Source organism: Rhinatrema bivittatum, chromosome 8 (assembly GCF_901001135.1).
Source record: "Rhinatrema bivittatum chromosome 8, aRhiBiv1.1, whole genome shotgun sequence".
Classification (NCBI taxonomy): domain Eukaryota; kingdom Metazoa; phylum Chordata; class Amphibia; order Gymnophiona; family Rhinatrematidae; genus Rhinatrema; species Rhinatrema bivittatum.
The window spans coordinates 28,801,173-28,815,398 of record NC_042622.1 but is presented as its reverse complement, the minus strand read 5'-3'; the positions used below and the strand labels follow the sequence as shown (position 1 = coordinate 28,815,398).

General features: G+C 43.4%; 1 protein-coding gene across 1 annotated transcript in view; it reads right to left on the bottom strand.

Moving 5' to 3' along the window:
• RIPOR3 (RIPOR family member 3) overlaps nt 1–14,226 on the bottom strand; it is a 198,548-nt gene that overhangs the window by 115,416 nt on the left and 68,906 nt on the right. Inside the window, exon 2 of the mRNA XM_029612994.1 lies at nt 8,581–8,699. Within this exon, the coding sequence (XP_029468854.1) occupies nt 8,581–8,681 (101 nt within the window). The 5' untranslated portion in view covers nt 8,682–8,699. The remainder of the gene's footprint in view (nt 1–8,580; nt 8,700–14,226) is intronic.

The window sequence follows — 14,226 nt, the reverse complement described above, 5'->3', positions numbered from 1 at the left end:
AAGCTCATCAACATGCATTTGCATGTGATGAGCGCTATTAGTTTTGGGGGGGGGGGTTGGCCGTACGTTTTCCACGTGCTATTACCCCTTAATAGCGCGTCTAAAACGCACATCCAAATGGGGGCTAAACGGTGCACTCAGCAGAGCGCACCATTCTGTATCGGCCTGTCAGTCTACTCTGTTCTCTCTTTTCAGAAGAGAAGCCCTGGCAATTATCTTTCCCCTAATCACTACTTTTAAACAATCCCACAGGGTAACTGCTGAGACTTCCCCATTGTCATTATCCCGCAAGTATTCCTGTATCTCCCTCCCATTGTTATTGTTCATGTTTTTATTTACTAGGTTTTATTGTATGCTTTGCTTATTTTAGTTTTATTTCTGCTCATTATGGGGTAGATTTTCAAAGGGGTAAACGCGTAGGATACGCGCGTACCCCCCAAAAACCTACCCCAAAACCCCCCTGCGCGCGCCGAGCCTATTTTGCATAGGCTCGGCGGCGCGCGCAAGCCCCAGGACGCGTGTAAGTCCCGGGGCTTGCATGAAGGGGCGTGTCGGGGGGCATGTCGGGGATGTGTGTGCCCGGAGTGACCCGGCGTTTTGGGGGCGTGTCGCGCGTGACGCAATGTTTTGGGGGCGGGGCCGCGGGCGTGGTTTCGGCCCGGGGGCATTCCGGGGGAGGTGGCTGCGCCCTCCATGGTGAGACCGCACCTTGAATACTGTGTACAATTCTGGTCACCGCATCTCAAAAAAAAGATATAGTTGCGATAGAGAAGGGCGACCAAAATGATAAAGGACATGGAACAGCTCCCCTATGAGGAAAGGCTGAAGAGGTTAGGGTTGTTCAGTTGGCGAAGAGACAGCTGAGGGAGGATATGATAGAGGTCTTTAAGATCATGAGAGGTCTTGAATGAGTAGATGTGACTCGGTTACACTTTCGGATAATAGAAGGACTAGGGGGCATTCCATGAAGTTAGCAAGTAGCACATTTAAGACTAAGCGGAGAAAATTCTTTTTCACTCAACGCACAATAAAGCTCTGGAATTTGTTGCCAGAGGATGTGGTTAGTACAGTTAATGTAGCTGGGTTTAAAAAAGGTTTGGATAAGTTATTGGAGGAGAAGTCCATTAACTTAAGGAATGGTCTCTGCTATTACTGGCATCAGTAGCATGGGATCTTCTTAATGTTTGGGTACTGGCCAGGTTCTTGTGGCCTAGTTTGGCCTCTGTTGGAAACAGGATGCTGGGCTTGATGGACCCTTGGTCTGACCCAGCATGGCAATTTCTTATGATCTTATCATCACTATCGGGCCTATATCCGAGGAACTTAAATAGGGAAAATACTTGATAGAAACTAGCAGGAAATCTATTCTGGTCTTAGTGTCATCAGCCCTGGCTATGTGAGTGAACCCCACCTCACCTGGGTGTAAGATTCTCCATGAATCTAATAGGTTTAACTGGTCACAAAGAAAAGTAATAACTTTATGTGCACCCATAACTGAAAAGGGAGAATTTGATTGCCTATTTAAATCTCTATTCACTATGCAGTTACTGTCCCCTTCCAGCAATAGAGGAGCCTTTCCCAGTGAGTCCAGTACTGTTATAATATTGGTGAAAAAAACTGTGATCATATCTATTAGGGGCATATATGGAGACCATCCTAACTGCTTTACCAAATAGGCATCCACTAATAGCAATGTATCTGCCTTGAGAATCAATGCAAGTCTGGGAAAGTTGAAAAGCAACATTGCAATTAATTAAAATAGACACTTCATATTTCTTTGATGTCCCCTGCACCGCGAAAACCTGTGACACCCAATGCTTTCTAAGCTTAGTGTGTTCAGAAGAACATAAGAAATTGCCATGCTGGGTCAGACCAAGGCTCCATCAAGCCCAGCATCCTGTTCTGTCATATGTGTTACGATGATGCTCGTGGGCCCCAACCGGAGGCAGCCTCTCACCTCCCACCAGCTGCTGCCATCACTTTCCTCCCTCGCTGCCTGGAGGCCGCCGACACTGCCACTTCATGCGGCCTGAGCACCACTGACCGTCCTTCCTTGCGCGGCAGGAGTGCCGCCACTGTCCTCTTTCCCTGGCGGGTGGAGCCACCGCCACCTTCGTCTTACGCAGCGTGTAGCCACTGATACCCCTGCCATGTTTCGCGGCAGGAGTGCCGCCATCAGCTCTCTTTGCGGCCTGGGTGCTGCCACTGCCACTGCTTCCCACTCGCGGCAAGAGTGCCACCGCCGATGCTGCAGACTCCATCCTGGCTCCAGCTTCCTCTAGGCTCATGGCCACTCCTCTCTTCTACATTTAAAGGGCCCGCAGCGGGAAAAGTCCCACGGCCTCATTTGATGACATCATTCGTTGCCTCTTCTTTAGCCCTATAAAAGGGCTCTTTGCCAGTCCCTCGTCACCTTCTCAAGGAGCCTGCTTGCTCCTGGAGTCCTGGTTTCCATCTCATCCTTCCAGGAGGCTTTGAGGTCCATCGTCTCTCCTTCAAGATCCCCTGTTCTTCAGGGGAGCTCCCTTGTCTTTGTCTGTTGTTCCTGGTCTCTCGTCGGATCCTGCGTCCTCATCTGTCCCATGTCCTAATGTACCAAAAAAGCAAGAAGGGAGGCGATCTATGAAAGCCGTTATGGTGTAAACAAAAAAGATAGATGCCGGATGTCCTTTTAAAATGTTTATTATGGTGAAGACGTGTTAAAATGTGGGCATTTTAACACGTTCCAGTTCTCCGGCTCCTGTCTTCAGATGTTCCAGTCTCTAGATGTCCTAGTCTTCTTTGGATGATCCTGTTTTCGGATGTCCCAGTCTTCTCCGGTTCCTCTTGTCGAATGACCCGTCTTTGGATGTTCCAGTTCTTTGGTTCCTGTCTCCAGTTGTTCCAGTACTTCGGTTCCTGTGTCCAGTTGCCCCTGATCCTCTAGTTCCTGGCTCCAGGTATCCCAGCCTTGTCTCACCCACTGGATTCCACCTACAGATGACCACCCTATGAGTAAATGCGTATCGATCCTGTGTCCTGTTCCCTGTCATTGGAGCCCTGTTCCGGTTGGATTCTTCTTCAAGTGCTGCCCAGATTCCTCTTTTGTCCTGAGCTTCAGTCCTGTGCTTGTCCCGCTCTCCACATGGTCCGCAACCAGCCTTTTCAGGTTGTGTAGGGTGTGCAGTAGGACAGCGTGGCCCTCAACCAGCCCACAGGGGGCTGTGTAGGGCACCCTGTCCAAGTCTCCAAGTGCCATGTCTCTTCCAAGCACCTATGTCTCGTCATTGTTCCAGAGTCATCGCCTGTTCTCAACATCTGTCCATCCTGTCGCACCTGTCATTCCCAGGCGGCGGGTCCGAAAGGGCTATTGAGTGGCCGAAGGACTACCCCAAAGACCAGTATTGCATTGCTGGGTCTCTTCTAGTGCATTCAGGTTCAGCAGAGATCAGAGTGCTCCGAATCTTCAGTCTGTCCGCCTGTGCTTGGATATGTCTCACCTGCCTCAGTGCTTCTCCGGAGCCCTCCTCTGGGCTGTGCTGTGGCCCAAGGGCACAGGCTCTCTCCTGAATAGGGACCGCTCCCTAGCGCTCCCAACAATATGCATTTCCTGTAAGAACGCAATATGACATTTCAATCTATTTAACTAGGAAGGTACCTTCTCTCACTTGACAGGCTACCCAGGCCTGCTACATTCCAAGGAATGAATTTATATGACCACCCCATTGGAGAAAAGAAAATGTAGAGATAGGAATGAAACCACCTCCCAAAATAGACCAAAAAACACAAAAGCAAACTCACATACCACATGTCCTGTATAACCAGAGTACATGACCCCCAAGTGAAAAATAATGTGCTAAATAGCCAACATCCACCATAAGAACTTCTGAACAAAAGTATCCCCAAATCCCACATCCCTCCCACCACCTGCCCTCCCAAAACAACCTCCCAAAATCATCGCCTAACCAGAGGCAAGAGATCAGTCAGATGTGCCAGGGTGCCGCCTCTCCCTTCAAACCATCCCCTCCAAATGAACAGAACAAAGAGATGAAAAATCAGAGACACATGTCCTCAAAAACAATATACCCACAACCAGTGAGGTCATTGCTGGGGTTCAGGCAAATGTCAGAAAAACTGGTGAGCCTATGCAAAACAAAAATCAGGAAGTAGTATAGGCTCGTAAGTAACCCAAAACATCACTCATCAGGAAGTCCTACAGTAGAAAAATAAGACAGCAAAAAATAAAACTTGCAGGATTGAGCCCCTGAGAGAGCAATCACTGCACTAACAGCACAGTTTGCAGCACTCTCGCAGAAGTTCAAAAGCTTGGGAACAATCCAGCTGAAATTACCCTTCTCCATAACAATGGAATGGAACTGAAGACATTATTCCATACGTTGCCATGTTCTGTAGTTGTTTCACAAACTGCTGCGCTTCCTCAGCTACATGGAAATTGTGCCATTTACCTTGGTGCCATATTCGGAGTTGGAGAGAATTCCCTGCATTTTAACATCACTCGATTGGAAAAATCCTGGAAAATAAGCACTTTTTGATCTTTATAATGCAATTGCTTTTTTGATAGAAGGCTCGGAGGGTCATGCCTTTATATGAGTAATGTGAATGTTTAGCAATTACAGTCCTGGGCTTGGTTCTCCCTGGCAACTTAGGCCCTATACAATGTATAGCAGCCAGTCGTCCAGTAATTTAGCCAAATCGATGGTCGAGTCACCCTCCAATATACCAATAAAGTGGAGATTTTTCCATCGTGCCTGGTTTTCAAAGTCATCAAGTTTCTCAGTTTTTTCCGCCATTTCCTTTTCGAGGTTGTGCACTCACTTCTCTAAGTGCAGCACATCGACCTTCATGCCGAAGATCCTCCCTGCAGCGTGATCAAGTCGCAGTCCCAGCTCCGAAAGGGACGATTTTAATCCCTCTATTTGCGTAGAGATATGTGAGAAACAAATCATCTAAAGCCGTCATGACTGCCTCCGTGAGCTTAGTCACCAGAGCTGCATCCGGATCCTCTGCCAAGGCGACTCCCATCCCATCAGCCATTTTGGGAGATGCGGGCTTCACTTTCTCTTTTTCTCTCTTCGCAGATCGAAACGCCATTCCAGCAGCGAAACTCTTCGAAATCACAAGAGCGCACTACACCCCGTCCCACAGCAACAGACCACAAGAGAGGACAAAATTTCAAGGTAAATGCATAAAAAAGGCCCAAATGAAGGAGGCGGCACCCAGAGCTCTGCGCCATGTGTATACTCAACAATAATTTCCATTTGTCATATGTATTTAACCCTTTCACATTCCACGTCCCCCATTTTCTAGCATAAAGTTCTAACTCTACACCCATTAATATCCTCCGATAAGGCACCACCCCAGACCACTTCATCAAAGCCCCTCCTTGCCACCCTGTAAATCATTACAGAAACCCTCCCGTACCCCTCTCACCACCCGTCCCCAACTTCTCAATCATCTTAATTCCCGGAGGAATGATGTCACTCACACCTAGCTCCTGCCCATAGGATATTCCACCACCCAATCTCCTCCACAAAACGTTATCAAATGAAACCTCAACTGATAATAATCACTCAGCATATATGTAAATAACCTGCAATCTGGTTAACTTTAAGCAATCATATTATAGCTCTATTAAAAGCAACCAAACTTGAATGTGAATCAGTAAATAAGATTCAAGTCATCTTTCTAAGATGTAATAAAACTTCCACAGCTGCATCAATCAAATCATCAACTCTTGGATGAAGAGCCTCTGGATTGTCTGTGGAGTCGTCTGCCACCAGACTTCACTCTCTGCCAGTGTACAGAACTCTCTTTAGCATATGTTGGTGAACTGGCCCCAGATGTGGTCTCCAATTGCTTCAACAGCCCTGCTGCTTGTAGAATCTTGTCAGCTTCTTCAACATTTTAGACACAGGAAGTCACCCCATTAATCATGAATTGTAATCCAAGCAAGAATCGTTATTTATATCTATGGTTCTCTCTCTATAGCACTTGAAGAATGTCTCTGAAATCTCTTTTATTTTTAATTGTTCTTGGGGAGAAATCTTGGAAAATTTCCACTTTGTGATCTTTCCACTGGAAATCTTCCAGTTTTCTTGCCTGGGTCAGTATCTGCTCTTTGACCAAGTATTTATGAAAGCACACCACAATATCTCTTGCCACATTGCCCTTCGGTCTTGCCAGAGCTCGATGCACTCTGTCTAGATCAATTTTAGGGAACCCCTCCACCTTCTCATCCTGTCCCAGAATGGCCACACAGATGCTGGTCATGACCTGTGAGCAGTCTATATATGCTGATCATTCTGGGACTCCTCCAAAATGTAGGTTCCCTCTCCTGGATCTATTTTCAAGATCTTCAATCCATTCTTTCATTATAAATTTGTCTTCCTTCACAGCTCTCATCTCTTTTTAATTTTGTGCACATGTGGCCTCCTGCTCCTCCAGCCTGCTTTCAGTTTCATCCACCCGTTCTCCCAGATCAGCACACTCTTTGCGCAGCTCACCCACTAAGGTCAACAGCTCCTTTTTTAGTTATCCCATGTCCTGTCTCAATTTGCTGAAACAGCTCTGGAAGTCCGCTCTGGTAAGCGGCTCTGCCCCGACCTTGAGCCACGTGCCTTGTCTTACTGTGTCAGAATCTCGCCTACCTCATCAGCGTCACCTTCTTTAGATAATCGCCCGACATGTTGACTTCCCTCCGTGCTATGCTTGCATTGTAAGAAAAATGCTTTAAGTCGACGGATTTCTTCTGCACAAACATGGAACACTTCCCAGGAGGTCAGTATGATGGTTCGAGCTCATTTTTATCACCGGATTGCAGAGATTTTTAGAGGACTTATCAAGTAGGAATTGGGAGCTCAGCCCCCTAGGCAGCCATCATCTTCAGTGATGTCACTTCCTCCCCCATTTATTTATTTTTTGTTTTTCTTTAATGACAGTGCTTCTTAGCCAGATATCTTTAAAGAAATACGGTTAAGTAGCACGTTATCCAGCCACACAAGGCCAGATTACTTTAGACCTGCTCAGAAGCAGGTTTAAACTTATCCAGCTCTCCTAGCTAGATATATCTGGTATTTGGCTAGGTTAGTTGGATAACTCAACCCTGCCCCAGAACATCCCTGAAATGCCCCTTTTTTATCTGGCTAAATTGAAGCTGAATAACTACTTATCTGGCTACAATTTAGGCCTAGATTCACTAATACCGCCAAGCTCTTTGAATTGTGTGGTACGGGGGGGGGAGGGGGCGAAGTGGGGGGCAGGCCTGCGAAAGCCGGCAGCGATCGCACCTCTGCGGTGCAATCGCTGCCGGCTTTCACACCCAATAGCGCCATCATAAAAGGTGGTGCTATTGGGCGCGAAATTGGCAGTGAAAAGGCTCCTTACCTTTTCGCTGTCCTCAATGTCTTCGCGGCGTCTGCCCCGGTGCCGCCCCGATTCCTCTTGTTCCGATCTTGACGCCGCCCCGACTCTGCCTCCATTTAGTGATCGCACACGAAAAGGGACTTTTCACATGCGATCACTTTGGAAAATGACCCCCTTAGCCAGATAAATGGCTGAATATGCCACATTTGCCATTTAGATGGATAACTTGTTAGTTATCCGTTTAAATGGCTTTTGAATATTGACTTCGAGAATGCAGCAAAACAAAAAGAAGCTGAATTTCTTCCATAAGCAATAATGTACTGTGATGGAAGAATCGTACATTGTGACATAGTAGATGATGGCAGAAAAATTATACCTAGTCCAGTCTGTCCGGTTATTCCTGTCCACACTGCAAGGATATTTCCCAGCTGCCAATCATTGGGCATCAAAACTTGTAAGATATCTTTTCTAATCCAGGACAATTTTTATCATCTTCCTCCTTTGTACTCTACCATCTTGGACAGACTAAGCATACAGGATTCCTCACTTAGTTCATACTCTGCACCCCTCCCTTCTCACATATAACCACAAAGTTTTATTATAATTTAAATAGCCAGCAATATTAGCATGTCTGCTGCCCTGACATCCAGTTTCCTAGATCCCCTGCATAACCTGCTAAAAACTACCTGAGTACTTGCATTTCCACAAGGACTTCTAGTTAATAGTGCAACTGTTGGATGTGATCTAACTAGGGGACATCTTGTATACTCAGAGTACAATTGAAGAAGATGATAAAAGCTGTCCTGAATGAGGAAAGTTATGCTGCAGAATCTTTCATGCTTTCATCATTTAACACTTTCAGAAAAATGCTTATTTTTATTACACATTTTATTATCCAGTCTTTCAGACTCCCCAATGAAGCAAGCACATGTGAATTTCTTATACTTTACATACAAATCTCACTCAATTGCCTACAATTCCTGAGAACTTCGGTTGAACTACAACAAAGATTAGGAAAATATGCAAAAGTTTCTAAATCTAAAATGGCCTTGTGTGAAATATTAGAAAGTTGTGGCATTATAATGTATAAACAGCTAAACTGCACAATTTACCAAAACCTTTGAAAATGAAACCTGTTTAATCACTGTCCAAACTGTGGGAAACTGTTCGGCCACTCAGCAGAGTTTAGCACAGAGCCGGAAGCGTTTTGTTACTTACGGAATCTTCCGGCCATGGACGGTGCTGAATCCAGCAAAGGAGCGGCTCCTGGTGAACCCTCCGCCTTCCCCAGAAGAGGCAAACCGCAGCTTTACTGACATCCTTGCCAATGCACCCCCCTGCAGCGCAAAGAACAAAGAGACGAATGGCAATCCAGATGTGTTCAATAATTTTGCAAGAAGACTAAGCAACCAGTGCGGCCTGCAAAGGGCACCGTTTGAGAGCTGTAAAAGTTTGCCTACGAGTGCCGCATGAGAACTGAAGGCTTTAAGCTTTCCTGCAATACTGAAAATTAAAGAAAGAAATAATTTCAGCACAAACCTGTACCCCTAAAGCAGAAAAAGTTGAAATGCATAATGGGTTAACTATTTAAAAAACAAAATGTGCTTGTCTTTGTATTGAAACAACCACAACACATGACACTGTTTTTGTATTTGGGTACTTTGATGTTGGCTATGGACTTTGAAGTGATCATGGAGAAGAACTAAATCATTTATGTAAAGATACAATTAAAAGATCAATTCTGTAGGTAAGAGAGAAAGATTTTTGTTTCTTTGATATAATATGCTATTTCATTAATTTTTCTAGTGCACGTTGTTGGACTGTAACTGCAAGTTAATACAAAATGTTTGCTCTGTGAGGTCTGAAAAGGTGGGAGGGAGGCAAAAACAGCAATGCTATTCAAGAAATCCTGGTTTAAATACAGAGGATCCCTAAGTGCAACGTAGTATAGGGAAAGCTAAAAATCTACTGAACTGCGCAAAGTAGTAAACGGAGCCTTACTCGCCATACCTGCTATCATATTTTATTTATCTATTTAGACATGTTTTTATATATAAACACATGAACGGCAGTTGTTCAAAGTTGAAAGTATGCGTGAAGGATATCCAAAAGAAAAAAGGGCAAACACTTATGTTAAATTAAATCCTTTACATACATATCAGTGAACATGCTGACTCTCAAATTATAAATATAGAACATATTTGCTGTTATATTACACAAAAGATTGTTTAAAATGATTTTACAAAATAACACATATTAATTTGTTAAATGACAATGTGTAAATGGGAAAAAAAAAAAAGAAAAGGCAATTTTTACTGACCAAATAATTTTGCTTGTTCACAAGGTAACAATATTTCCATATAGGATTCACTATGAAACACTGCTCTTATTGAGCCTTGCTCTGGCACCTCCATTTCAAATGCTAGTTATCAACACTTTTTGTCTTACAGATGAGAGACAGAGACTCTTTATAAGGTTTGCATAATAGTCAACTATTTATGTCACTATAGGAGGGCCAGCTAGTAACTCGAGGTGAGGTTTTGGGGGTGGTTTAGGGTTTTGGGGGTCAGTTTTACATACAGAGTGAGACATACAAACAGCACAGTACACGTCAGTGAAGATTTGACATCATTTGGAGTGAGGAAGTCAGACTAAGATGAGATTACTTCAATGTTCTCTCGCCCTAGCTTGATAGTACCCTGGTAGAGAGTCCATCAAGCTAGGGCGAGAAAACATTGCAGAAAACATTGTAGAAATCTCATCTTTGTGTGACTTTCCTCACTCCAAATCATGTCAAATCTTCACTGAGGTGTACTGTGCTGTTCGTACATCTCACTCTGCATGTAAAACTGGCCCCAAAACCCTAGACCACCACCAAATCCTCACCTCAAGTTACTAGCTGGCCCTCCTATAGCAGTATAAATAATTGCCACCCCAGAGCGCGCTCGCACGCGCACACGCGCACACACACACCAGAATTATCACAAATTGCACTTCGTGCATATCGCACAGCTTAACACTAGGAAAAAAGTTGTAGTTATTTCCATCATTAAACGTGTGCATTAGACTATCGTGCACTGCGATAATGCCCCTCATTTTCATTGAGCCCACCCAAACACCTCCCCAATCCTGCCGCTTTGAATAAATTTGTAAAATTTGCATGTGCACTGAGATAACTATTGCGTGAGTTATGGTGTTATCGCACATAATAACGCTATAACGCATTTTGATAAATGACCCTGTAAGTGGGTTAAGACATTACTTCAGTAATCCAGATGCTTTTTATTATCTCCTTCTCCTGATTAAGCCCTATTTTTAGGGCAAAACAGAGGATCTTTTGTCGAGAGTTGGAGACAAAAAGTGTGGATAACTAGCATTTGAAATGCATAAGATCACTGTTATAGTAGCCCTTTAAGGCACTGAAGCAAGGCTTGATCTGAGCAGGCGACTGTTTGAAGAACAGTGTCTCATAGTGAATCCTATGTGGAAACATTGTTACATTTGTGAACGAGCTATATAACTGCAATTGTGTCTTTGGGATCATTTTGATCATTCTTAGTGATGTAGAGGTTTTGAAGAGCAGTGTTTCATGGTGAATCCTATATGGAAATATTGTTAATTGTGAACAAGCTAGATATTTGAAACTGTTTCTTTGGGATTATTTGGTCAATGTTATGGCTGTTTAAGTTTTGTGTAAAGATTGCCTTTTAATTTTCTTTTCCATGTATACATAGTCATGATTAATGTATGTTATTTTGTAAAATACTTTTTAAACAATCTTTTGTGTAATATAATTTTAAAAAATTCTATATTTATAATTTGAGAGTCTGCATGTTCACTGATTTTGATATATATGTTAAGGATTTAATTTAACACAAGTGTTTGCCTTTTTTCTTTTGGACATATATATATATATATATTCCATTTCTGTGGTGATCTCAGCTCAGTTCAGTTCTCAGTAGACATAAGTTCCCTTAAGACTTCATTTAAAACTGTCAACAATATCTGGCTAAAAGCCACTTCTTGGTAGCTTAGCGTATATTTACTGAAGAAGTAATATTAAACCATAGAAAAGAATAGTAATAAGTTAAGATTTTACATTTACTGTATGAAATGTTAATGCATTATAGAAAAAAAATATTCCAGTGGTTGATTGGTACTGGAGAAAACTGTAAACTTTGTTGCTTGCAAATCCTTTTATTGGACTACTATAAACCGAAAAAAAGAAACTGCTGTACTGTTCACAAACCACTAATTAAACTATGAAAACAGCCCAATTCTATAATTATATAAGATTAAAAAGATACATCGCCACTTTTACCAATAACGATATGACATATCAAAAAGTATGTAAAAAAAAAATAAAAGCATGCTTTTTATGGACCACAAAATGAAGATGTACTGCAATTTAAACAAGAGGGAAAGCTTGCTGTCTGCCTCCCTAGTTCTGCAGAGTCCTTTAATGAGTACAGAGGGCCATACAGACTGTTCCCGGTGGTGCTTGCCTTCTAATGTTACCGAGCAATCCATCAATGGCATGGAAAGTATCCCCAGTCTGAGAGCGCAAACATCTCACCTTAGGTTTTAATTTCTAGGGGGGGGGGGGGGGGCTGAGTTCTGTGTTTGAACAAAGATTTACACAGAACAATGAGAAGCGAGCATCAGGTGCCTGCCTGGAGTAACCAGCAGTGTAGAAAGAAGCAAGCAAGAAGGACAGAAGGAGAGAGGTGTGCAGAAGAAAAATGCAAGCATTTGGAGAATCAGATAAGAAAGGGTCCTTGGGGGGTCAGGGAGCCCAGCATTAAACCCCCATGAACAGGAGCAAGGGTTTCCCAGGAGGGGGGTAATGGCAAGGATTAGCAAACCTCATTGATATTTCTCGTAAGCTGGTACCAGCTTATGGATTGTAAATGTTGGCTCTTCCATCTCACATACCCAGACTAGACCCATTCATTACACCACCCGGCCACTTTCCCACTTCCCTTAGCTCCATCCCCCTATACTTTCCTCCCCACCAGCTTGGTGAGACTGTTCATGTATAATATGTTCCAATTGTTCATGTACAATATGTCATTATGTATTATATGTTAATATGTTAATAGGTTCATTAGTTACAGAATGTTACTCAAATTTCCTCTTTAATCTGTAACCACACAGTTATTCTCTGCTTTCCCTTCAGCCTTGCCTTATAATTGTAATATCCCCTGCCCCAACCCTGTTCTATGCAATTTCCAACCTTTTGTTGATGTAAACCGATATGATGTGCCTACTAATACCGGTACAGAAAAGCTGTAAAATAAATAAATAAATACAGACTGTAGCAATTGAAACATTTTGATCTGCTGCACCATCGAACTGTTTTGGTCCATGAAGGTATTCCTTAGAGCAGTGGTTTCAACCTTTTTCCCATCGTGACACACCTGACAGGCCACACTCACACCTGTGACACACTGCTCACTACAATTCATGGCGGAAATAAAAAAAAAAAAAAGGCCCAGTATTATTTTTATTGTAAGATAAGTACTCTGAACAGAAATTACCAAAAAAAAAATCCCATACCAAAAAAGCGCCAATTTCCAGCACTCAAACTTACAAAACTGAAAATATTACACCAGGCCCTAAAACTCCAATACTCCTCCTATTAGGAAACGGACCAAGCCAGGCTGCTATAGAGTCCTACACAGAAATTACACGCCAGCAGAAATACCTCACTTCAGTCACACATTCAGATCCTCACCTAACAAAGAATAAAGAGACCATAAAGTATAAATAGAAACATGCCAAAGAAAACTAAACTGGAAACCGCAACAAGCCAGAGATTCTGCGTGCAGTGTAACAAAGGAAAACGAGAAACATCACCAGTGTCATAAAACAAATCAAGAAATATAAAATCAATAGCAGTAAAACCAGATGATGAATGAAATATCCAATAATTAAAAACTCATACCAAAAATTTCTAGAGACCAATAAAATATTTCCAAATAGCAGGCACAAAGACCCAAAAATGAAAATAATAATGATAAAAAAAAAATGCTTTGCTCTGCATACCTGGGAACGTTTGATATCCAGGTGAATTAGCAGGAAGAGGGATGGTGTGCTTGCAACTTTCTCCTCTCTCTCAGTCACCAGGGGTGGATTCCCGATGATGACCGGCCCGGGGATACGCCGCCCAGGCCAGCCCAGGAGATATCACGTGGTCTGCCGAGCGTGGCTCTGTCACGGCCGCGCTCGGCAGACCACGAGACTAGAACGAACAGCCCACTGGGGGATGCCCAATCCCCCAATAGGCCAATCCGCCCCTGTCAGTCACACACAAACTCTCTATCACACACATATACACATGCTTTTTCTCTCTCACTTATATACGCTCTTAATCACACATTTACACACATGCTGTCTTTTCACATATTCACACACACAGGCTTTCAATCACACACTTTCATACATGCTCTGTCTTTCACTCACACACATAGACTCTCATTTACACACAAACATGCGCTCTCTCTCTCATTTACACATAGGCTCTCGATCACATATTCTCTCATCTACACAGGCTCTCAGTCACACACAAACACACATGCTCTTAATCATACATACACATGATCTCTCTCACACATACAGGTTCTCAGTCATACACTTACATTCATGTTATCTCTCTCACACACAAAGGGGTAGATTTTCAAAGGGTTACATGCGTAAGATACGCGTGTAACCCCCCAAAACCTACCCCTGCACGCGTTGAGCCTATTTTGCATAGGCTTGGCGGTGCGCGCAAGTCCCGGGACGCGCATTCATCCTGAGGCTTTGAAAAATGGGCGGTCCAGGGGTGGGGCCGAGTGCCCCAACACAGCGGCCTGTGTCGGG